We start from the raw sequence: 23547 nt of genomic DNA, 5'->3' as shown, positions 1-23547 counted from the left end.
GGACAGGAACAGCGGTGAAGAGGGCTCTGGGCTGGACGAGACCAGCGGTGAAGGCTCTAGCTTGGCGGGCATGTCGCTTGCTGTTTCAGGCGCGGCGGGCATGACGCTCTCAGTCTCAGGGGCGGCGGGCATGACGCATACTGCCTTGGCTTCGGCAGATTTGGCGTGAAGTGCGGGCTCGGCTGGACTGGCGTGAAGTGCAGGCTCGGCTGGACTGGCGTGAAGTGCAGGCTCGGCTGGACTGGCGTGAAGTGCAGACGGTGACATGGCGTGCCACGGAGGGAAGCTCTCCAGACATCTGGAGAGTGCCTCTCTCCAATCCAGACCGGAGAGATCGGGGAGCTCCCTCAGGTCGACCTCCTTAGACCCCAGCCGGTAACACAACTTAATTGCCTTGTCACCCAGAGAGCAAGAGGCAGCGAGAGGAACAAACCCCCAGGTGTACTGGAACAGATCGAGGCTATCCAGGGCCAAGGCCGCGATCTGTCCAGCGAACTCCCGGCTCATGCTGGGAAGATCAGGCGAGATCCGTACTGCTGGATTCCTGGAGGTCATAGCTGCTGGATCTGGGTGCGGCGAAGTCTTCTGTTACGAACTGCTCCGAGACGAGGGTTGAGATCCAAACGCAGCTTTATTGTATGGGGCAATCCAGAGGCGTAATCCAATGTACAGGCAAGGGTCATACACAGGCAGGCAGTCAAAACAAAGAAACAAACAAACAAACAAAACAGGCAGGGACCAGAGGCAAGAGAGTAATCCAGGGACTAAGGATGGCTGACGCGAAACAGTCGTTCCGAAGCTTTGCGAGATCCCGAAGCGCAGATGTTTCGAAACACTGATCCGAAGCGTGATTCAAAACACCCATGTCACGTGACTATGGCCAAACGAAGCCTCGAAGTGTTTCACTAAGTGTTTCATCAGGTGTGGTCCGCCGAATCAGCGTTTGATTGACACGGTCGGGAACAGACCACACAATCGCACATCTGTATAAAAGTGAAATCAACGCATATTGACCTCGTGGGTTTTTGTGAGAGGAGTTTGATTTTGAGATAGCGGATTTTTGTTAATATAGTGACATAGTGCGATTTGATTAGTTATAGGCTATTTAGGCTTATATTTAAATTTGCACAACAAATTGACTGATAGGCTAGAGACAGACAGAGTATATAGATTACAAACTTTTTAGAAAGTCCATAGCCCTGTGCCCTACAACCTAATGTCCCAATCACAACTGCCAATCATGTTAAAAATAGCTTCAATGTGAATATAATATAATATTGTGTGAATATACATTTTATAGGTCTACGTATGAGTACCCAATATACTGCCAGTGACGACCTCATTTTGCTTTTCCTATTTGTTGTAGGTATACATTCCATTACATTTTTCTCTGCACACTGAGCATAAACGTTCATAACCTAACTTTGTTGTTTTTTTTGCCCAGAACTCATGATCCACTAACTTACTGGAAAGAGAGAGCAGTAATCTTTCCTCATTTGTATGTCCTAGCTAAAAAATATCTTTGCATGCCAGCAACAAGTGTCCCTTGTGAGAGGATTTTTTCAAAGGCTGGAGAAATTATCTGTAAAAAAAGAAGTAGGCTAAGTCCTTCCAAGGCAGAGAAATTAATATTTTTGAATACAAATTTCTAAAAAAGTGAGACATTGTGGCTTGATTTCTTTTATTAATATTCATTTTGCAGGACCAAAATAACATTATGCACAGTGAGGAGTTACAAGCTTCACATATTAGAAAAATACAATAATAAAAAAAAAAAAAAAAAATGTAATGGCTCGTCAAGGTTGTTTCAGATCAACACCTGCAAGTGACCACTAGGTGTCACCGTTGAGACGGGTGTCGGATTGATTCGAAGCCTCGAAACAATATGGCACATTTGGTTCAATAGTTTCATTGGTTCACAAAGCCTCGATCTGCCCATCACTACCAGGGACCAGAGGCAAGAGAGTAATCCAGGAAACAGGGCAAGATATCCAAAACCAAGAGACAAGAAAACCATGAGAATGCTCAGAAATGCAGTGTAACACTTAAACAAGACTTTGCGGTGAGTGAATGAATGAACATGGTATAAATAGACTGAGACTAACAGGATGATGAGACACAGGTGAATGCAATCAGTGAATGAGGTACAGGTGAATGTGATCAGTGATAAGTGATGATGAGTCCGGGCAGTGAGTTATGGGAAATGTAGTTTGTGAGTGATAATAGTCTTATGTGGAGTGCCCTCTGGTGGCTCTCAAGGGCACTCCAGCTGGTGACCGTTACACGTCCCCACCACTTGTTGCTAAGGTCAATATTGTCCCCACCACTTTTGAAACATGTCGCGTGCCGAATGGCGCGGATACTATGTTCTCTTGTAGCTTGCTCACAGTCTTCACTCGGACGCGCGCTTCAATTCGTTGTGGAGACTCTCTATTCGTTCCGGTGAAATTACAAAACAAAATGGACACAAATGTGTCCCTGCCTGACATACAACCACTGTTTTGATGAGAAAAAAAAAAACAATACGAGTGCGGATTAGAACCCAGAACCTCTGACACGCTTGGCAATAGTTCTGCCACTGGACCATTTAAATACACGCTTGAAATATCGGATCTTTGAATTTATTCACATGAAAATTCTCACCACTAACAACATATATTAGACCTCATTAAACGACAAATTAAACCCAATGTACTATTTAAATCGATTGCTGGACATCGCAATGTTATTGTACATACATCTGATTTATGATTTCTAAATGCAAATGCTAACAATTAGCAACAATGCAATGCACTTCTCCTTTACTGAGATAATCCGTCCACCTCACAGGTGTGGCATATCAAGATGCTGATTAGATAGTATGATTATTGCACAGGTGTGCCTTAGGCTGGCCACAATAGAAGGCCACTCTAAAATGTGCAGTTTTACTGCCCTCATGAAAAATGGGGGCAAAAACAAAAGTGTTGCGTTTATAATTTTGTTCAGTGTATTTAAGATCCCATTTCAACAAAGGTTTGGAATTTTCAACATTTTAAATCAAAAATAAAACTCTGATGTCAGATTGATTACAACCATTTCAGATTTCACCCATATTTCATATCATTCAAATTGAGTTATCAAATTTGTGACATTAATCATGCGACTTTGCACAGTCGATCAGATGGTTTTGCTTCCATTGAAACACAAGACACTCTTTGGATCATCTAAAATTACTTTGGAGAACATGACCACCAGGCTTTACATCAGCTCAAGTGCTGCTGCCATTAAAGCAAATGAGAGACAAACCAACTTACACATTCTGAAATGTATAGAAATTTTTACAATTTGTTATGCTGATCGTTCAATTTGTAAAGAACATTTTTATATTAAATAAAAAAATGGGAAATGGAATCATTTTCACCAGGAATCTCAGACTTTGTTGTGTGTGCTCTGTGTTCAGATCCAGATGGCTGGAAGGGTGTGTTCTCCGAAGGGCACGAACAATCCCTCATCTGGAAGGAGGGGGAAGTCTATCTATTGCCCTACAGAGAGGAGAATGGCTTCTACAAAGCACCTGGTAGGACAGCAACTAGGCTATACACTTTCCCTTAGAACAAGTGTTGGTTGGAATTGGCCTGCCTTGAAACTACTCTAGGCTAAGTAGAGTCCCCTGTTGTGAAAATCAAGTTTTTAATGTTGTTTATATGTCTGTGTGGTGTTTTTAATATGCTTTAAGAAAAACCATGTGCAAATTCATAAGTCAACACCATTGTTGAGTATTTTCTCTTTAAAACTGCAGTGATCTATAGATAGTCTTAAAAATGCATTTTGAAATTGCTGGTGTTTCTTACGTCACAAAATACCTTGTTGGTACTACCTGAGGTGGCAAACGGGAACATGGTTTGTGTAACATTAGCAACACATTATTAGCTGTTTAGTCAAGCAAAAGGCTAATCATATTTATTACCGTTATGTGTCCAACGTTGTAAAGAGCGATACCATTGTTCAGCGTTTACCTTAGGCCGAGTGGATCTCTGAGCTGGCGTGAGTGGAGGCGGGGCTAATTAGCATATTCATGGGTCCACGTACACTAAATGAAGCAAGGGTGTAGAGTTACAGTACATTCAAGCTATTTTAAGGCATGATGACTCTGTCATAGTAGTTTAGTTGTTATATAGTTATGCTACCAATTAGAGACATTTTAGGACAGTTAATATCCTAATATCCTATCCAATATCTACAAGTTAGACCAACACAATTGATTTATATTATTTACATTGTTTAAGTCTGTTCTCTTCAGAGCAACTGTACAAAGAAGAAATGTAGCTTAGTTTGACTTTGTGTGGTAGTGTCATATAATATAAGCTTTCTTTATTTTGCAAAAGCAAACAAATGATAAACAGGGGGCTAGAATTAGCATGCTTGGCCATAAATAGTATTTCATAGAGCATCCTCTGAAAATAAACCAGCTGTACAGGCCAGTCCAGAGGCTAGATTTAGTCCAGGTCCCCTGAGTGTAGTAGACAGGCTGAGGGGTTTTACTCTTGTCTACACAGCAATTTACCGCCACGGGAGACACTTAGCCAGACCAACTTGGCCGCTCACTCTGGGAAAAATCCTGTTAACATCATGTCTTCGTGTCTCACACATTTTCTCATGGGCTGCATGTAGACAAATATACACCAACACAATGTTTTGGGACTGATTACCCTTAAAATACATGAATGTGTCTTTTTTTGTGATGCATTGTGATCAATAGTAAGGTTTCTTATGTATCTATAATGCCCTAATGTGCGTGTTTAGTCTCATCCATCTTTGTTTTCCTACCATTGACTGGCTGCAGAGATGCAGCAGTGCCCTTTTTGCTGCTCTTTGGGGCACTTGGTGCCGTTTCTCTTATCGCTGCAGCGCAGGGCTTTTTTATGCCGTTCTGGCCGCTCGGCTAAAATGCGCAGAGATCTATTGCTCCCACGATGCTTTTAACGATCTCATTTGCTTTCCTTCCCTCCCTGTTTCCCCGTTCACTTGTGTCTCCTCAGCCACGTGTATTTAGAGTACAGCCACCCTGACAACTCAAACAGCACTCAAGGACTTTTTTAGATTATCCTTTTTATAAACTTCGTTCTCTGATTTGCGTTGTGCGCTTTATTTTGATCTTTAATGCTTTCCACACATCACCGGTCTCAGCAGAGAGGAAATTGCTATGTGAAGGAGGAAAGTTTCCCTGATTAAGTCTGTACTGAGTATTGTAAGGAGTTTAATAGATATTATGAGTGTGTGTGTTTGTGTGCGAATAATTCTTCACTTGAATAGCTCATCTAGCTGGGCACAGCTTTGGGCTTTTGACACCACTGAAGCTGCCATGTCAACAGAGGGGTGACAAGATACCATAGCCAAGCAGCCAAGCCAAGAGTTTAGCTGGCTGACTGAGCCAGACTGTGTGTGTGTGTTTGTTGTGTGATCTCCCCAGAGGTACATCTGCTCCATGGTGAGAGGACAGAGTGGAACATTTATCATAGCTTTGAGGAGAAAACAACATGTCACATACACACACACACACACACACAAATAAACACACATACACACCTCCCAAAAGCTGGTTGCAAGCTGTCTCGGAGTCACAAACACAGATGGAGAGAAACGGAGGTCGCCGAGAGATTAGAGTTTGAGATGGATGGGGGTTGGAGGGAGATCTAAACGTCCCCGTCCTCAGAGAGTCGCGTCCAGGTACCACATTGTGTCCATGAGCAACTTGGCCAGTGCACCCTGACAGCCAACCATATGCCTGGAATAAATCTCTCCGGCAATCATGGCTCCTGGCGAGACGTATCAGATGTGATCAACTGAGACAAGTGGCACAAATTATGCTCAATCCTTTAATCACTGAGATTGATGTTTAAAGCTGGGGTTTAATCGTAATGTCTCTACCAACTTCTCCTCTCGTATGTAAGATTGTGCTGATTGTAAAATGCAGAAATGTCAGTAGAACTGCAGCAATAAGGCCAATTACATTCATGATCAGACACCACTATTAAAATGCCTGATATATGCCGCATTGATGATGCTACAGGGTTTTTTTGCAATGAAAAGCTCAGTGGTAAATACTGAATAAATACCTGATATATAAGCCTGTCCACCCTCACTGACTGATCTGCCTCGCTTCTGTTTAACAGAACAGGATCTTTGTTGTTTTTTTGTTGCTTTAAATTCACATAAAAAGGAAAATTCTGTCATTGTTTACTCGTCGTTTGTTTTACAACAACTCGTCATTGTTATTTTGAGAAATGTATGGTTTGTTTTGGTGTTTATTTTGTTATGGTTTATTGCAGCTGTTTACACATTGAATGTTAAAAATAAAATGTTTAATTTCCGTTTCTTTATAGATTATTTCTTTAGATTTTGCCCATTAAAGTACAAACTCAAAACTCCAGAAAGATGTAGAAAATGCATTTCAGCAGGCCTCACCTTATAAAAACGACGAGATGCTCAATCCATCCCCTCAGAGGGAATGTTTGTGTGAAGCTGAGGAAATTTAATTGAGGCTCAGTGGGTTTAATTGAGTCAGGGAAAAGTTAAAGCCTGGATTGATTAAGTTTGATGGCGGCTCGCTAAATGTCACCAGGCTTTTCCGTCGTGGTGACGATTTATTTGTTTGTCTGAGAGAGGGTTAACACCTCCATTTGATCAAATCTGATCTTGAAGAGATAGGAGTTAAACAGGCAGTGCTGGAAGCTACAAGGGATACTGTATTATTTGGCACCGCTTGACTATATTTTCTCATTTACAGCTTCAATTTTTCCACCAGATACAGATTGTCAAGTGTCTCTGTAGAGTCTGTGTTGGGTGTTGGAAGAAAAACACCCGTTGTCAACATTTTATTTTTTTATTTTTTCACCTCAGCATCACTATGGGTATTGGAATTTGTGAATAAGCTCTCATAGGGAAGGTTTCAGCATGCTGTCAGACCTGAAAACAACAGGAATCCAACAGTTACAGAACATTTTAGCCTCCTTTTGTTGAAGTTGACTCATACTTGTCTCTGCATGTGGAACGGCAGGTGGGCAGAGAAGAAAACACACTCCCGCTAAGTATCTAACAAGCTTTCAGGTTGTCGGGGCTTAGAATGTTTTACAGCTCTTTGTTTCAGGTGAAGCATGTGGCGCTGTGCATGTATTTCAGGGCTCAGTTCGATGGTGAAGAGATGATGGGAGCAAGAAACTTATAGGGGTGCCAGGCAGGTAATGGTCCAATGAGAGATTTTAACCCACAGAGTGGCCAATGCTTTAGATAACAGGAAGAACTATAATTTTCCTATGATTTGTTTGTGGACTTGCCAGAGTATACAAAGAATTTGAGCCACCACATATTCCATTACAGCTACAAAACTAGATAAATGGTTTGAATGCCTGCATTTGAAACGCTGTAACCTCTAATATTTGCTACAACTTTACACATATTAAATCACATATTTTTTGTATAGATCATGACCTAATGTTTAGGTTATCAAATGAGCTCGTAGATGGGTAACTGATGAGTAAAGGGCCATTCAAATGAATGCATTTTTGAGATTAAAAATAAATAAAAACTTGAGTTTGAACTTGTCATCTGCGAGATACTGCAAAAGATACAAGAGGCAAGCGCAGTGGTCAAGCACGTCTGTCTAGCTCATGTTTACATTGAAAAACCATGGAGAAGTAGTGCTGTGGAATGCAAAAATGAGTTCTGTGTGAACTGCCCTTAAGTTAGAAGTATTGAGAGACAAAGAAAAGGAAGGGTCGACATCATTGAACCACTATAGTAGCACAAAAACTATCCTTAAGCAGAGCATCTAATCACCGCCAGCAGGTGTAGGCATTTCTTTCAAATCCCCAATACAATAAAACAATTTTACTGTAACCACTGGCTATTCTATGTCTGGACACATTTTGTACAGTCTGTCTTTCCCTTAGCTCACCCTCTCCATCCTATTCTATCACATTTTTCACAGGTATTACTTTCACTTTATGTCCTCAGTGTAACTCATCTCTGGAAAATGTTCTGAAGCAAGCATTACCTTCTGTGGGGAGTTAAATGTATCTAACCCCCTACAGATACAGTGGCCCCAAGAACGAATTATGGTCCTGCGAGGCCCCGGGGCACTAGCTGCTTGAGGCGCCCCATCAAAAACAAATAATTACACACACACCTTGTAAGGAATAGGTGTGTGTGACTTGGAATTTTGCCTCAATTATATTTGTAACTTTATATATCAGAATTTCTTTTCATAATTGCAGTTTTACTACTTTTTCCCCCCCAACTCATATCATATTTCAAGGCTTCTTGTCCACGTATAATAGAACAGGATGGCCTAACTCTTGTAATACTCAAACAAATGAAGCAATGTTTTAAGTCATACCAATTAATTAGCAATGCACTGAAAAAAATGAAAAGTAACCTCGGAAAACAGATACAGTGTAAATCCACTACACAGTATCTGTACATAAACATACTACAAGAACACCAGCCCTGTGCTATAGAAATTAGAAATGAGATTCAATAACACATACTGCTGCATTCTCCACCGATATTGCAAATACTGCTGCAACAAAAGCAGTGTAATAGAGCTAATGGCAAGCTTCACTGCGGCTTCGATTTAACCCTTAAATGCATGAATGTTTCGCCAATCATTATTACATATTTGGGTCTTTAGCGATTCTACAGAATTGGTTCAAAGTCAGAGTTGGAAACGTCTTGAAAAAAAAGGTGTCTTTTTCCACAAATTTTGTATGTGTGTAAATTGTATGTGTGTAAATTGTATAATATCCAAGGTACACATTTCTAGTAATTGTGCAGTTAATTATCATATTGTATTTTCAGAAAGTTTTGGAATATTTTTCCTTTCCCCAAATTTGTCACCACTGTTACAAGCCTGGCTCAAAGCAAGCAACAGAGTAGGGAAAGACCACACACGGAATAGCAATATAAATAAATGTATTAAATAAAGAGAATTTTAACAAAATAGATTTTATACAGTCAGTAATGAAGTTGGCTTTGAAAAATAACAGTGTATGCAATTAGTATAGTGCGGTGTAGTGAATAAACGAAACAAAAATCCTAAACGGTGCAGGAGAGACGGAACAGCGGCGGCGGATCTCCTCCCTGGTCTCATCTGAAGCGTTTTTAAAGACCTAGACCAGGAACTGATTAGCACAACTCCAAACACCTGCACCCAGCTCACCTGTAGGAGACAGACGCAACACACAGACAGGAGGAGGAGCCCGGCAAAGCCGTGACACCACCTAAACACAATAATAAATAATTTAATAAGAAGGCTTATATTGACCTATTAATATTTTGTTTACATCTACCTTGTAAATATATTTTTTGCTATTTAAAAAAAAGTTTTCACAGGTAAATCAATTACAATTTTAACAATATTTCAAGTGTAATTTAGAAGATTTGTTGTAGTTTGAAGCCAGTCTTTCTTTGTTAAAGACCATGTTGAACCAAACACTATAATTACATCTTAGTTGATAATTCAGTATACTTTATTTTAGACAAAACATCCATGTTACGGTCGTGACGGCACATTTTCGGTAGTGACAGTAATGTTTTGGTAGCGACCACATCACATTACAGAATTTTAACACGCATACTAAAACACTACTAAAACATACTAAGATACTAATGATTTGCATAACTGTACAAACAATTTCCCCCAAATAAATGATTACGTGTTCCCTTTTGTCACTACCAAAACAATGATGCCATGTTTCGGTCATGATTGTTTCGGTCGTGACAATTTAAGATACTTTTGAGCCTAGTTCAAAGATGATAACCAGCACATGGTTTACCTATCACAGTTCTGAACAGTTGTACACACACAAAAACTAAATTTTATCGAATAACACTAAAAAAACCATGATGTCACAACCGAAACTTTACCACATGTTTCAGTAGTGACAATTTAAGATACTTTTGAGCCTATAGTTCAAAGATGATAGCTAGCACATGGTTACCTAGCACAGTTCTGAACAGTTGTACACACATAAAAACTATTTTTTATGGAATTACACCCAAAAAAGTTTGCTTAATTGCAGAAAAAAAGGTGTTTGGTAGTGACGTCTTTTTAAATGTGTTTTTTGGTTGTCATACAACAGTTTGCACCAATTCTGTAGAATGGCCCATATCTAACACGCACGGATCTCTACCTGTCGCGATAATATAAAACTCTCCTGATATTAGAGTAACAATTACAGAAGAATAAAATAATGCATATTTTTTTTACCTTTTGTAGCTTTGAAGTGTTTGGCAGTTTGAGCAGATGTTTTATACCATCGTCACCGCTCATTTCCCAGTACATTCAGCATGTGGCTCATCATTTTCAACATCTTCAAAATCAGTATTCTGATCTTCTTCACCAGATCCACCATCAAGTGACAATGACACTAATATTTAATTGTGTTCAGTACTTGCTCTGCAGTAAATTAGTGAGCCATTTCAAGTTTTGCTGATGATACTTCCTATTCTTTTGTTTTCTGCCTGCAGTAACTTTGAGTGAAACTTCACTTCATTGTGTTTTAGACATTGCCACCTTGTTGAATAAAGTTGAATTGGACTTATTCAGTCATCAAAGATTCAATTATTGTCGTGCAGAAAAAATATACCTACACTGTTACATACCTCGAGCCGTTAGTGACCCTATACAATAAAAAATAAAAAAAGATAATATAATGAATTGATGGAAGAATACTAAGAAGGTTGATGTCTAACTTTAAAAAATTAATAACGAGGAGGGTAGTGAATGACGTCCCAGGTCACTATAGACCCGAGGTATGCATTTAAGGGTTCAAATGTGCCAGCTACTTAACATGCAGTCTGGCTTTTTTTACAATACAGATTTATTCAATGGAGATGACTTTGGAGATGACTATGAGTTTCAAAAGTTTAGGGATTTAGGCCTAACAGTAGCAGAAATTTCATCATTTCTCTCTCTCTCTCTCTCTCTCTCTCTCTCTCTCTCTCTCTCTCTCTCTCTCTCTCTCTCTGTGTATATATATATATATATATATATAGATATATATATAGATATATATATATATATATATATATATAGATATATATATAGATATATATATATATATATAGATATATATATATACTGTATAGCTCAGCATGTGGTTCTTTGAAGTCTTACTAAAGATCTTTAATGAGGCAGGAGGATATGAGTGGCAATTAAGATCGTCCTCTTACACTCCTGCATATAGAGATGTACAGACACCATGAGATCAGTGAGATCCAACCTTCTTATTTTCTCTAAACCAGAAATACAATCAACTTCCTTATGTGAACAGAACATTTTGCCCTCCTATTATATTTTTAGAGTTGTCATCTGTCACGCTGTTTATCTTTGGTAATCGGGTTGTTTCAGCTCAGTAGCTGGTGTAATGTGCTGGTAATCTGTAGGTTGTGAGTTTGTGTTCCAGAAAATTCTGTGCTGCCCTTGAGCAAACCACTTAACACAATCCACAGCCCATTTTGCTACCAGATAGATCTTACACTCATGTTTGCTTAATCACACCATGGTCATATACAAATTGGAATATGCATTGGAATTTTTAAATGTTTTATCTTTATGTTGCAGATAAATATCTGGGGAACATGTTGTTAAGTTACGGACGGACCCTTAGCGTGACATTTACGGCTGAGCTGGAGGAACTCTTGCCCAGAAGTGTGACCGTGTTGCTGGGGGGCTCTGGAATATTGGTTTCTACTGATTTGTACTCTAAACAGGATCCTTATTCCCCACTGGAGAAGATACCCATCAACACCTTCACTCTCAGGTGTGTGTGTGTGTGTGTGTGTGTGTGTGTGTGTGTGTGTGTGTGTGTGTGTGTGTGTGTGTGTGTGTGTGTGTGTGTGTGTGTGTGTGTGTGTGTGTGTGTGTGTGTGTGTGTGTGTTATTCCCCACTATTCACTTACATGTGGCCAGATTATTAGTATTCAAACTGAAATGTTTTCAAGTTTTAGCTGTAATTTTAGGCACAAAATGAAGAAACAATGTATTTATCATTGATTTGTCACAGGACTGCACTACATGTTTAGATATATAATATATAGAAATATATATGTGGTTGTTCTCATGGAAGTGTAAGACGCACCTTCACTGCTAAAAGCTAGATATTACAGCAATTACTACATCATTTTCCACCGTTTCCATTTAGCACTGACAACTTGTGAATTGATCACCAAAAAAAGCATCTTAATACCAGGTGGAAACAGGGCTATGCTATAGGGATTGCTTAAAATAGGTGTTCTTTTGTGTTTTCCAAAGAAGGTATTTCAGTTTCCATGGCAGACTGAAACATTTTTCCATTGAGACCACATGGCTTATTATCAAGTATTTTTTTTATAATTCTAATTGTGTGAATAACATGAATAAACATTACAAAAAAAATGTGGTTTCAGTCTCGAAATCTGTTGTGTGTTTCAGCATATGACACTTTTACTTGGAAGGCTAACCTGAAGGTTTTTTGTTCATGGCAGCTTTTTCCTTTGCGTTTATTGTTTTGACAGGTACTGTCCTACCAGAGTGACAAGAAAATGGATAAAAAATGTCCCACGATTCATTCATTCATACAGAGACATTCCTAATTGCATTGACTTAAATTGACTAGACCTAGTGTGCCTTAATGAAGAGCCTCGGTTTTACGTAAAATAAAGTCTAAGGGACAATGTTTTCTCTAGAAAAACACTAGTTATCGTAGCAGACACAGTCACGTTTCTAACTATTATGTTTCTGCTTTCTGCTTTCCAGGTTAACAGAGAAGGACGTAATTCCATCTATAGCCCCATTTGAGTTTCTCCGAATGCTTTACAATCTAACTACTCTACACATCAGCAATGCAGGGGGCCAGAACTGTAAGTCATTGTTTATATGTGTGCACATTTATGCAAATATGTAAGGAAAAGACTGGCACTGAAATGCAATCAATTGCAGACTAAGATAATTTTATTTAAAACAGTGGAAGCAACAAGCATTTTAAATTTGGTAGACTGGACTGTACTGTATTCAGTGATTGATTAGAAGTCTAGACGAGCCTTTAACTTTGGCCATGCCCCTGCCAATTCTTTCCTGGCCTGTGATTGTTTAGTGATGGCATTCATTGTGACATGATTTCTGTGCCGTTTAGATTGAATTGAAAAAGGGCTTCATTGAGAGATGTGCAGTGATGTGCTTAATCAACGTGCCAAGTAGAAAGCATCACATAGTGGAATACACAGTATAGCTGAGTGAATTATAGGTTTGAATGTTCTTCATTGTGGCATGAATTCGTCCTTTTATTTTTCAAAATGTAAATCACCATATGTTGTTTTGAACAGATCAAAAGATTGACATATAAATAATAATGTAATGATGGGTTTGCTTTTCATTCTGGAAAATTTACAAAGGTAGCTAATGAAAAGCAATGTCATGAGTGTATTGCATTTAACATTGCTCCTGTGTAATGATTGTGATTGTGATAAGGACTTATTAAATATAATTCTAAATGAATGAATGAAATAATTTATATATAATATAAAATAATTATAAATATCAATATAGTGCCCACATTTTTAACTTCTATAGATTTAATAAATAAATATCACATAAAAAAGTAAAACAGACAATAAAACTCTTATTTTAAATAAGTAAGTTAAACATTTTGAAGTCCAATTTTTAGACTGGAGCAGAACAGAAAGCAGCAGACATCTTCACTCAAAAAAAAAAAAAAGAAAAAAAATTACTATAAGAGGAACCTAAACTGCATACCTGCCAAGCACTTACAAATACATTAAGAATGAATGTTGCAATATTTGAGTCTGAGACAAACAGTTTGATACGGAGGAACACTGTGAATATATTTTCTCTCACTCACACTCTCTGTCTCTCTCTCGTCTGTTTTCTTCATCAAAAGAAGTAAATTACAGCTTACCAAAGAACATAATTATTCCTCTACCACGTCCTGCACTGGCAGGTCCTCTTATTGATTCTTGGAAACTGGTGTGCTGAAATATGTGCATGTGTTTGAACTGCTCTCCCTTTCTTGTACAATGTACACATGATAATCAGTTTGTCTATATGAACACACAAATACAACTGCCGGTATCTCTCAAAAGCACACATAAACATTGTTCTTTCTGGCCATGTCCTGATATGAAAGTTGAGATGATAGGACTCTGAGAACCTAGGGAAGGAGAGAGTTGAGGTGAGAGAATCTTGAACTGTGTACAGCCTCCCTCTATCACTATTTATTAGGCGGTATGGATCCCTGAGAGAAACAAAGACCCACTCACCTTCACCATATTCCACCTCTCCCCACTCAGCCCTTATTGATTAATTCATTCCTTGTTCATTTATTCATACAGTGATCAAAGATTCTATCTGCTTGCACCCAGTGGTCCTGATGTCTGTCTGTGTGTAAGCAAAGGTGAGAGAGAGGCAGAGGGGAGCTTTAGTAGGCAAGCTATGCAAGCTACATCGTGAGGGCAATTACAAGTGGACGGGACACCATGATTTCACATTCAGTGTAGCTCCATTGTGCAATGCTCTTTCCAAATCCATCAGATCGGCTAAAACCTTCTTTACTTTCAGAGAAAAAAAACACAACTCTTCCATGAGCACTTTTCTTATTGGGCCCTATCTTGCACCTAGCGCAATTGACTGTACACGACGCATGTATAATTCCTATTTTGCACCCGACGCACAGCAGACTTTTCCCTCCACAGATGCACGTCGGTAAATTAGGGAATGAACTTGCGCTCCCGGGGGCGGTTCAGCGAAAAGAGGAGGCGTGTTCCGGCGCAAACGTTTCCTGGTGCTATTTGCAGTTCCAGAAAACAATTCCGCCACAGACCAGGAAAAACCTAGTCTAAAGTCAGTGGCGCGTTCTGATGCTATTTTAAGGGCGCATGCTTGGCCATAATGTAGCGTGTGCACAACGCGCATTCACTTTGCTTCTCTACACAATCTACACAAACGCAGCAGTTGCAATTTTTGCAAACCATACATAATTACAAGAAAAAATATTCCACATGAGGGAAATCATTGTGGTATCCATGAAGGTGTGAAAAAATAGGCATAAATCTAGCTTACACATTTACCCAAATTATTATATGCCTGTTTAACCGAAGCTAATTTGGGTGAGTTTCTCCCATCCCCATACAATGTCACTTCTCTGTCTTTTATGGCCCTGACGAGAACGTCGGTTTCCTCGGCTGTGAACCGCTCCTGGCGTGTGCCTGGCAAATCCGCCGTTATAATAGCAATCCACCATGGAACAAGCGCGCCTGCTTTTAAAGGGAATATGAGATGATGCTCTGACTGGTTTATTTAACGTTACGCCCAAACCACATTTATGAGTAATGAAGCTACTTCAGACCAACCCATTTTAGATCCAAGATCCGCCCACAAAGTTACTTGCGTTTTGCGTTTGATACTTGCGTTTCAGATCGTTGAAATAGGGCCCATAAAGTCTTTCTGTCACACAGTGTCTCAATACATTTTACTGTTATGGCACTTCTTTGTGCCCCAAGGATTAGAAGCATGATTATTTTATTTTATTTTATTTATTTACACTACCGTTTAACCATTTGGGGGTAAGATTTGTTATATTTTTTAAAGACTTTAAAATTACAGCAAAGCATATAATTTTATTGTCAGGGTTATGTTTGTTTTTAGTTTGGTTTCCCTGTTCTGTTCATGTCTGAGTTTGTTATCTTTTAATCAGTTAATTAGTTCAGGTGTGTCTTGTTAATCAGTCTTGTTAGCTCCCCTTGTTTTCCATGTATAGAAGCCCTCAGTTTCTGTCTGTTCTTTGTCAAGCTTTTGTTAACCTTACGGGTATGTGGTATGTTTCTCCTCGTTGATTCTCCTATTTATTGTTTGGATTGTTCTATTAAAAATTCTCCTGAAGATATCTCCTTCCTCCTTATGCGCTTTAATACAGCCACAGCTTGTGACAGTTATATATATATATATATATATATATATATATATATATATATATATATATATATATATATATATATATATATATATATATATATATATATAAATATATATATATATAATTTATTCTTGTGATGGAAAAGTTGATTTTTCAGCATCATTACTCCAGTCTTCAGCAGAGGTGGACAAAGTACCCAACTTCCTTACTTGAGTGAAAGTACAGATACTGCTGGTCAAATATTACTCTGTTACAAGTAAAAGTTGTAAGGACCCATTTTTACTTACTAAAAGTACAGAAGTACTCGTTTTTAAAAAATACTTGAGTATCAAAAGTAAAAAGTAAATGTCAATGCATTGTTTTATTATTGTTGCATTATTGTATGTATTAGTTATAGTACCTTATGCCATCTATCTATGCCAGCCTACCTACCCTCATTTCAATATCAAATTTATTTCTAGAACACAGTTTCAGTAGTGGGATTGAATGTGAGATTGAATAAGTGCACTCATTGAAGTCAGAACCCCACGTCAGATTGACGTCAACCCGACTTTCATTTCCAACCAAAATACAACGTCTGTCCGACGTTGACGTCAATCTGACGTGGGGTTCTGACTTCAATCCGACGTGGGGTTCTGACTCAATCCGACTTTCATTTCCATCCAAAATGCAACCCCTTGCAAGTTTGGAACCAAAATCATCCCCTGACTGACATTACTACGTTCTACTCAAGGACCTTGACAGAAATGTAGTGGAGTAAAAAGTACAATATTTGTCTTTCAAATGTAGTGAAGTTAAAGTAAAAAGTTTCCAGAAAACATTTTACTCAAGTAAAGTACAGATACTCAAAAAGTGTACTCAAGTAAATGTATTTTGTTACTGTCTTCAGTGTCACATAATCCTTCAGAAATCATTCTGATATGATCTGATTTGGTGCTGATTTGAAAAAAAACATTTTTATTATTAACAATGTTGAAAACAGTTGTACTGTTTAATATTTTAGCAAAAACCATGATACATTGCTTCAGGAATCTTTGATGAATAGAAAGTTCAAAAGAACAACCATTATTTCAATTTGTTGTTGTTGTTGTTACAATGTAAAAAAAAAATTAGTCACTTTTGATCATTTTAATGAGTCCTTGCTGAATAAATTTCTCAATTTCTTTACAAAAATATTTCTCACCCCAAACTTTTGAATAGTAGTGTGTATTTATTTATTAGTAGGTTGTACAAATATTGTAGGTAATGCTTTTTTTTTTTTTCTTGTTTTCAGACACCTCTCAACTCTCCAGGGTAACCCTTGAATCTGCAGACCAGACAAACTACCAGCCTGATGTGGTTCCACATGCTCCATGGGTGGAGGTGTGTACTTGTCCCACAGGATTCACAGGGCTGTTCTGTGAACTCTGTGCTCCTGGATTCACTAGGGAGACTCCCAATGGTGGACCCTTCTCCCAATGTATACCTTGCAACTGCAATCAACATGGGACCTGCCATCCTGAGACAGGTTGGGAGTGTGTTTGTTTATTAGCATGCAGTCTGTACACAGCTTCCATGCATGATGTCTTTAAATGATACATCATATACTGTTTCCCCACCATAACAATGTTCCTTGAAGCCAAGTCGGTTGTGGCAGCCAGCTTGGTATCGCCTCTGAGCAGATATTTCCTATGTAGATCCCAGTAGCTCACTTTACCACTTAAAATAGTCTAGAAAATCTGAAAATATTTTGTTGCAGAATGCTGAACACATTTACAATTTATTATTGATTCAATTTATACAAAAGTATGGGTAACACTATAGTTTAGAGTCCAATTATCATTATTAACTAGTCGGTTATTAGCTAGGATATTAGCAGTTTATTAGTTCATTACATATTAATGACTTATTCTGCATGACCATATTCTACATCCCTTAAAGGTGATGATACACAGGGCAACTTTTTGAGCAATGTTGCTGGGCAATCTTGCCGAGCGATTGTTGCTTGGGCACTTTCCCACTGAAAATGGGCAATACATTTCTATCTGGATCATTTAGATCGGTCGTGGGCCCTGTCTGTGTCTCACTTGGTTGCCCGTTGACGGCAACATTGCCCAGCAACATTGCTAAAAAAGTTGCCCTGTGTATCATCACCTTAACATTCAGAAGTTTGAAACACTAAGACATTTTTTGAAAGAAACTGGCACTTATTCACCCAGGATAATAATTTTTCTAATCATTTATCATGCAAGTATCATGTCTTTTTCTTTTAGCTCTTCCTAAAGGCCAGCAGCATCTTCTTTTGACTGTGGCAGATAAAGCTGGTGTTAGTGTGTGCTCTTCAATGAAGCTTCAAGCACCAAGGGGCTTTTTCTCAAACTACAAACTCTCGTGTACACTTCTGTCACTGTGCTGGTTAGACCGTGTTTGCTTTGTTCTTGTGTACGAAATAGCCTTCATCTCTCATAAAAACAATATAATGACTTGAGAAAAATGTGTTTGTGTTGGGCCATTTATATTACCGAAATTTCACTTGAAAATGTACAGTGACTTACAAGAAATGCATGTGTATTTACTACTTTAACAAGTAAAAAAGACATGGTTCTGCTGTTTCAGTTCATTAAGCAGCACAACCATTTTCAAATGTGCTAATAATAAGAAGGTAGGAAAAAAAAAAACTTGCATCACAATAGGTGTAATTGTGATTGTCAAAACATTTGGTAACTAAACAGAATTTTACACAATTTCCACGATTTCAATTCAATTCTTGGGATTAGATTTCAATCTTGATTCAATATTGACTCTTTGGATAAATATTCTAAAGGTAGGCTACAGTAGATAGCCTACATGTTAATTTTTCTCAAGAAAAAATATATCTCACATAATGCTGTAAACATACAGATCGAGAACCCTGTCAGCTGGTATTATTAAAGGTTAAAAATTTAATTAAATTAAATTAAATATAATTTGGTTTTCATTATATTAACAATTATGACACAAGTAAAAATATAATACAAATGTAATATAGTGCACATATTTAACAAAATACTCCTCTCTATAGCTATTTTTTCTAGTCACCTAATGTGTTGGTCATTAAATGGCTTTCCTGAGGTAGGCTAAATGTAATGTTCTGTAACAAAATTGTTCACCTGCAGTTTTATTGACCTCTTTCCGTGGTTGAAAAACACTGATTGATCGATATTATGTATGAGGCATTTATACATTTGGGTAAGTTGTACTGTATCTTTAAATAAAAAGTAACAGATGATCGGTTTACTTGAACTGAGGCTACAGGGATCGGTCACGTCACATTTACAAGCGCCAAGACGGTATTTATTGTCTGAATTTCGAAATAAAATGGACAGAACATGAGAGCTGATAATTGTTTTCATATCAAAAGTAATCTGCTCTGTCTAGTCTGTCGGTGTCAGTGTCCTCTTTGCTCCGTGATTTTTCTCTGCGTGAGAAAATGGATGTGTGGCGCGAGAGCGTGTGAAAAGTGTAAATTGCGTGTGTCTCACACTGAATGCGTAGAGCTGACAGCCTGCTTTTAGAAGGGGGATAAATCGTCGGCAGCGTTCCTCCTTCCGCCATGCTGCTTCTCCATGTGAGGATTCATTACATTAGACTAGAGTGCGCACTGCGCCGCATACACACAGTGCTTCTACTGTACAGTGGGGATTGTTTACATCAGAGTGCGCACGTGTTTCGCGCGGCATATATGCAGTGTTAATGTTTAAGCGGTTGATGGAAAATAAGCTAATGCGCGTTCTATAAATATAAATTCTGATCTATTATTTTTCACGGAATTTTGAAGTGCCCGCGATAACAATATCGTGCATATTCATTACCGCGATTTATCGCATTATTGAATACCGGCACATGTCTAATCAGAATTATCTAAATGCTGATTTGGTGCTCAAGAAACATTTCTTATTATTATCAATGTTGAAAAAATGTGCTATTTTAAAATATTCTTTATTCGAAAATTCAAAAGGAAAGCATTTATTTGAAATATAAATCTTTTGTAACATTATAAATGCTTTTACTGTCACTTTTAAACGAGTTAATGCAGCCTTGCTAAATAAAATAATTAATTTCTTTCAAACAAACAAACAAACAAACAAACAAACAAAAACTTTTACTGACCCAAAACTTTTGAACTGAAGTGACTAAAATAGAAAACATTTATTTTAAACAGTAATAATTTTAAACTGTAAACATGTTTTTGATTGTATTTTGATTAATTAAATGCTACATTTGATGAACAGAAGGATGAATTTCAAAAACAATGTACAGGTGCTGGTCATAAAATTAGAATATCATCAAAAAGTTGATTTATTTCAGTAATTCCGTTAAAAAAGTGAAACTTGTATATTATATAGACTCATTACATGCAAAGTGAGATATCTCAAGCCTTTATTTGTTATAATTTTGATGATTATGGCTTACAGCTTATGAAAACCACAAAATCAAAATCTCAGAAAATTAGAACATGAAATCACACAGTAATTACACAGTAATCCCATGGTCATTGAACCAGGTTTTGGTTATTTTGGCAGTGTGGGCCGGTGCAAATCCTGCTGGAAAATGAAGTCAGCATCTCCATAAAGCGTGTCTGCTGAAGGAAGCATGAAGTGCTCTGGAAATGTCCTGGTAGACGGCTGCGTTGAGTGGACAGTAGGGGTGTGCCATATCATACCGTCCACGATAATACCGGTATAAATTTTTACATGATAAAAAAGTGTCATATCGCGATATCACTGATATAGCGATGCAATGACGTATGGCGCATTACGTTCCTTAGCACGCACAATAACAACACCTGTCTGAGCGCGAGAGCAGCAAGTCAGCCTCCAATGACGATTTAGTACCTAAAAAGGAGCTACTTCAATAGTATTTTAATAATTCCCGCAGGTCTACCACTTATAATGCGGGAAATTCCCCCGCAAATATTGATTTTACCAACCGCGTGAGTTTTCAGCGGTGCCGCGTCTTCTCTCTCTCTCGCTTTCAAAATGGGTTGCACAAGTCAAGCGTCGATACCACACTCTTGTGTTTAGCAGTCAGGACATGACGGAATTGTCTTTTGTCACTTGCATCGTAACTAAAGTTGATCATTTTCACTTCTTTTTAAGTCTTATCAGTTTAAACATTTGCGATTTTAAACTATTCAGTACTCTCGCGCGCTCTCTGAGAGATGTTTACTCTGCGTGCATACAGTAAAGCCGCCTCACAAACAGCTCGCGAGTAACAAAAGTTCTATTTCGCGGATTATATTGCTTTAACGGGGGAAAAAACAGGCAAAATTGTGTAAAAATTCCGGTCATGGTTAGTATATTCGTAAAAAGTCGGTTATGTCTGAAATAACCATAAAACGTGCGTGACAGTGTGACAGACATATAACAGTAATGGATCCGGTGTCGTGCCGAATTTTGACTCCTGCCAAATTATTACCCCCCTAGTATTGGTAGGTTTAGGATTAGTTGTGGGGGAGGGGTTAGAATTAGGGGTGGGGTTAGGATTAGGCAATCAGGTACTGACTTCAACGAGGGGGGTAATAATTTGGCAGGAGTCAAAATTCGGCACAACACCGGCACTAGCTCTAAAAGTGACAGCAGCCATATGTGTCTGTCATTAATGTTGTCGTCAAAACAACAAAAGATAGCTTTCATTGTAAGGAATCAGAATTAATAGCCTTTAATTTAATTTAGTCAGGACTAGTGTTATTTTACATTTGATTACCTTATTCAGTTTCTGTAGTATTTCTGAATAGTGTTAGACCTACCCAAAAACGTTCCTCTTTATTTGTATCTTTATTATTTTGTATATATGTTTTGCTACTTTTTTCAATTTAATTCAAAGATTGAAATCAAGCTTCCTTGTGTTGTGTAAACTCTAAAATACAAAATTACCCAATTGTAAAAACACAATGAGTAGCAAACATTTAGGTGAGATAAATGTAATAAAAAAAATTGTCAAATTTTTTTTTTATATCGTCATAAATATCATTATCGCAAATATTCTTGAAATATCGTGATATAATTTTGAGGCTATATCGCCCACCCCTAGTGGACAGCACAGTGGACCAACACCAACCGATAACATGGCTCCCCAAACCAACACAGACTGTGGAAACTTCACACTGGACTTCAAGCATCTTGGATTGTGTGCCTCCCCATTCTTCCTCCAGACTCTGGGACCTTGGTTTCCAAATGAGATGCAAAATTTGCTCTCATCAGAAAAGAGGACTTTGGTCCACTGTGCTTTATTAAATCCAGAGTCAACGCAGCCGTCTACCAGGACATTTCCAGAGCACTTCATGCTTCCTTCATTTTCCAGCAGGATTTGCACCTGCCCACACTGCCAAAAGAACCAAAACCTGGTTCAATGACCATGGTATCACTGTGTAATTACTGTGTGATTTCATGTAATATTCTAATTTTCTGAGATTTTGATTTTGTGGTTTTCATAAGCTGTAAGCCATAATCATCAAAATTATAACAAATAAAGGCTTGAGATATCTCACTTTGCATGTAATGAGTCTATATAATATACAAGTTTCACTTTTTTAACGGAATTACTGAAATAAATCAACTTTTTGATGATATTCTAATTTTATGACCAGCACCTGTATTTAGAGTTTCACATTTCAAACTTTTGAATGGTTGTGTAATAGACATACAAGTACAGCTCCTATATAGATAAAAAAAAATAAAAAAAAAACAGGTAATCCATCTATCAAAAATATGATTTGCTCTTTTATCTTAAAATATAACTTTATTCCTACAGCCACCATATAGACCGCTGCAATTTCTCCAAATTCATTTAAGTGGTCTGCTTATACTGTCTCTGACTTCCAAACACATTTTTATACCTCCAGCACAATAACTCAAATGTTCCTCTCACAATCCTCTTCTTGTTCCTGTCATTTTCTGTATTGCTTCCCCTTGTTCCTCTCTCACTTTTTCATTCCTCCTCTTGTTCTTTCCGTGACCCTATTAGCAGAATGGCAGGCTGTCTTTCTGTACAGGGTAGATAGTTCACGCTCACTACTCTTTCCTCTATTAGACCTGCGAGCCAACCACCGACTAATTAATTGTAATGTCGATTGCACAACAAACAGTGTTTATTTGTGCCTGTCTCCTTTCAGCGACGACTCCTGGCATGGATTTGAACGTTTGTCCTCCCATCTTTCTCTCTCTCTCTCTCTCTCTCTCTCTCTCTCTCTCTCTCTCTCTCTCTCTCTCTCTCTCTCTCTCTCTCTCTCTCTCTCTCCATCTCTCTCTCTCTCTCTCTCTCTCTCTGTCTGTCTGTCTCTCTTTCACACTGATGAGTAATTTCACTCTCTTAATATGCGGCAAATTAAACCTCCATCGTTCTTATTATGAGCGTAATGTGTGATTAGTTTGGTACAAGTCTTTAACATTACAAATTAATGTCAGACATGACTTTATCTACCACTCGAGGTAGGCAAAAGGTTGAAGCACAGTGAGAGTGTGTGAGAAAAAGGGAGGGAATGGAAGGAAGAAGGAACTAGGGAATCAAAGCAATAGGAGATCAAGGGGGGCAAAAGATCGAACGAAAGTATGCACAGGAAATCTCCAACTCCCAGGAGAAA

At 38.2% G+C, this 23547-nt stretch overlaps 1 protein-coding gene across 2 annotated transcripts in view; it reads left to right on the top strand.

The window, feature by feature from the left end:
• Positions 1-23547, top strand: part of lamc3 (laminin, gamma 3) — an 83447-nt gene that overhangs the window by 37390 nt on the left and 22510 nt on the right. For both annotated transcript variants that reach the window (XM_079872587.1, XM_079872586.1), the window contains exons 9-12: positions 3440-3556; positions 11603-11801; positions 12776-12879; positions 17221-17454. In XM_079872587.1, coding sequence (XP_079728713.1) covers positions 3440-3556; positions 11603-11801; positions 12776-12879; positions 17221-17454 — 654 coding nt within the window. The remainder of the gene's footprint in view (positions 1-3439; positions 3557-11602; positions 11802-12775; positions 12880-17220; positions 17455-23547) is intronic.

Source organism: Squalius cephalus (assembly GCF_949319135.1).
Source record: "Squalius cephalus genome assembly, chromosome: 5".
Taxonomy (NCBI): domain Eukaryota; kingdom Metazoa; phylum Chordata; class Actinopteri; order Cypriniformes; family Leuciscidae; genus Squalius; species Squalius cephalus.
Note: the sequence above shows the minus strand (reverse complement) of the source record. Positions and strands in the feature narration are given on the sequence as shown.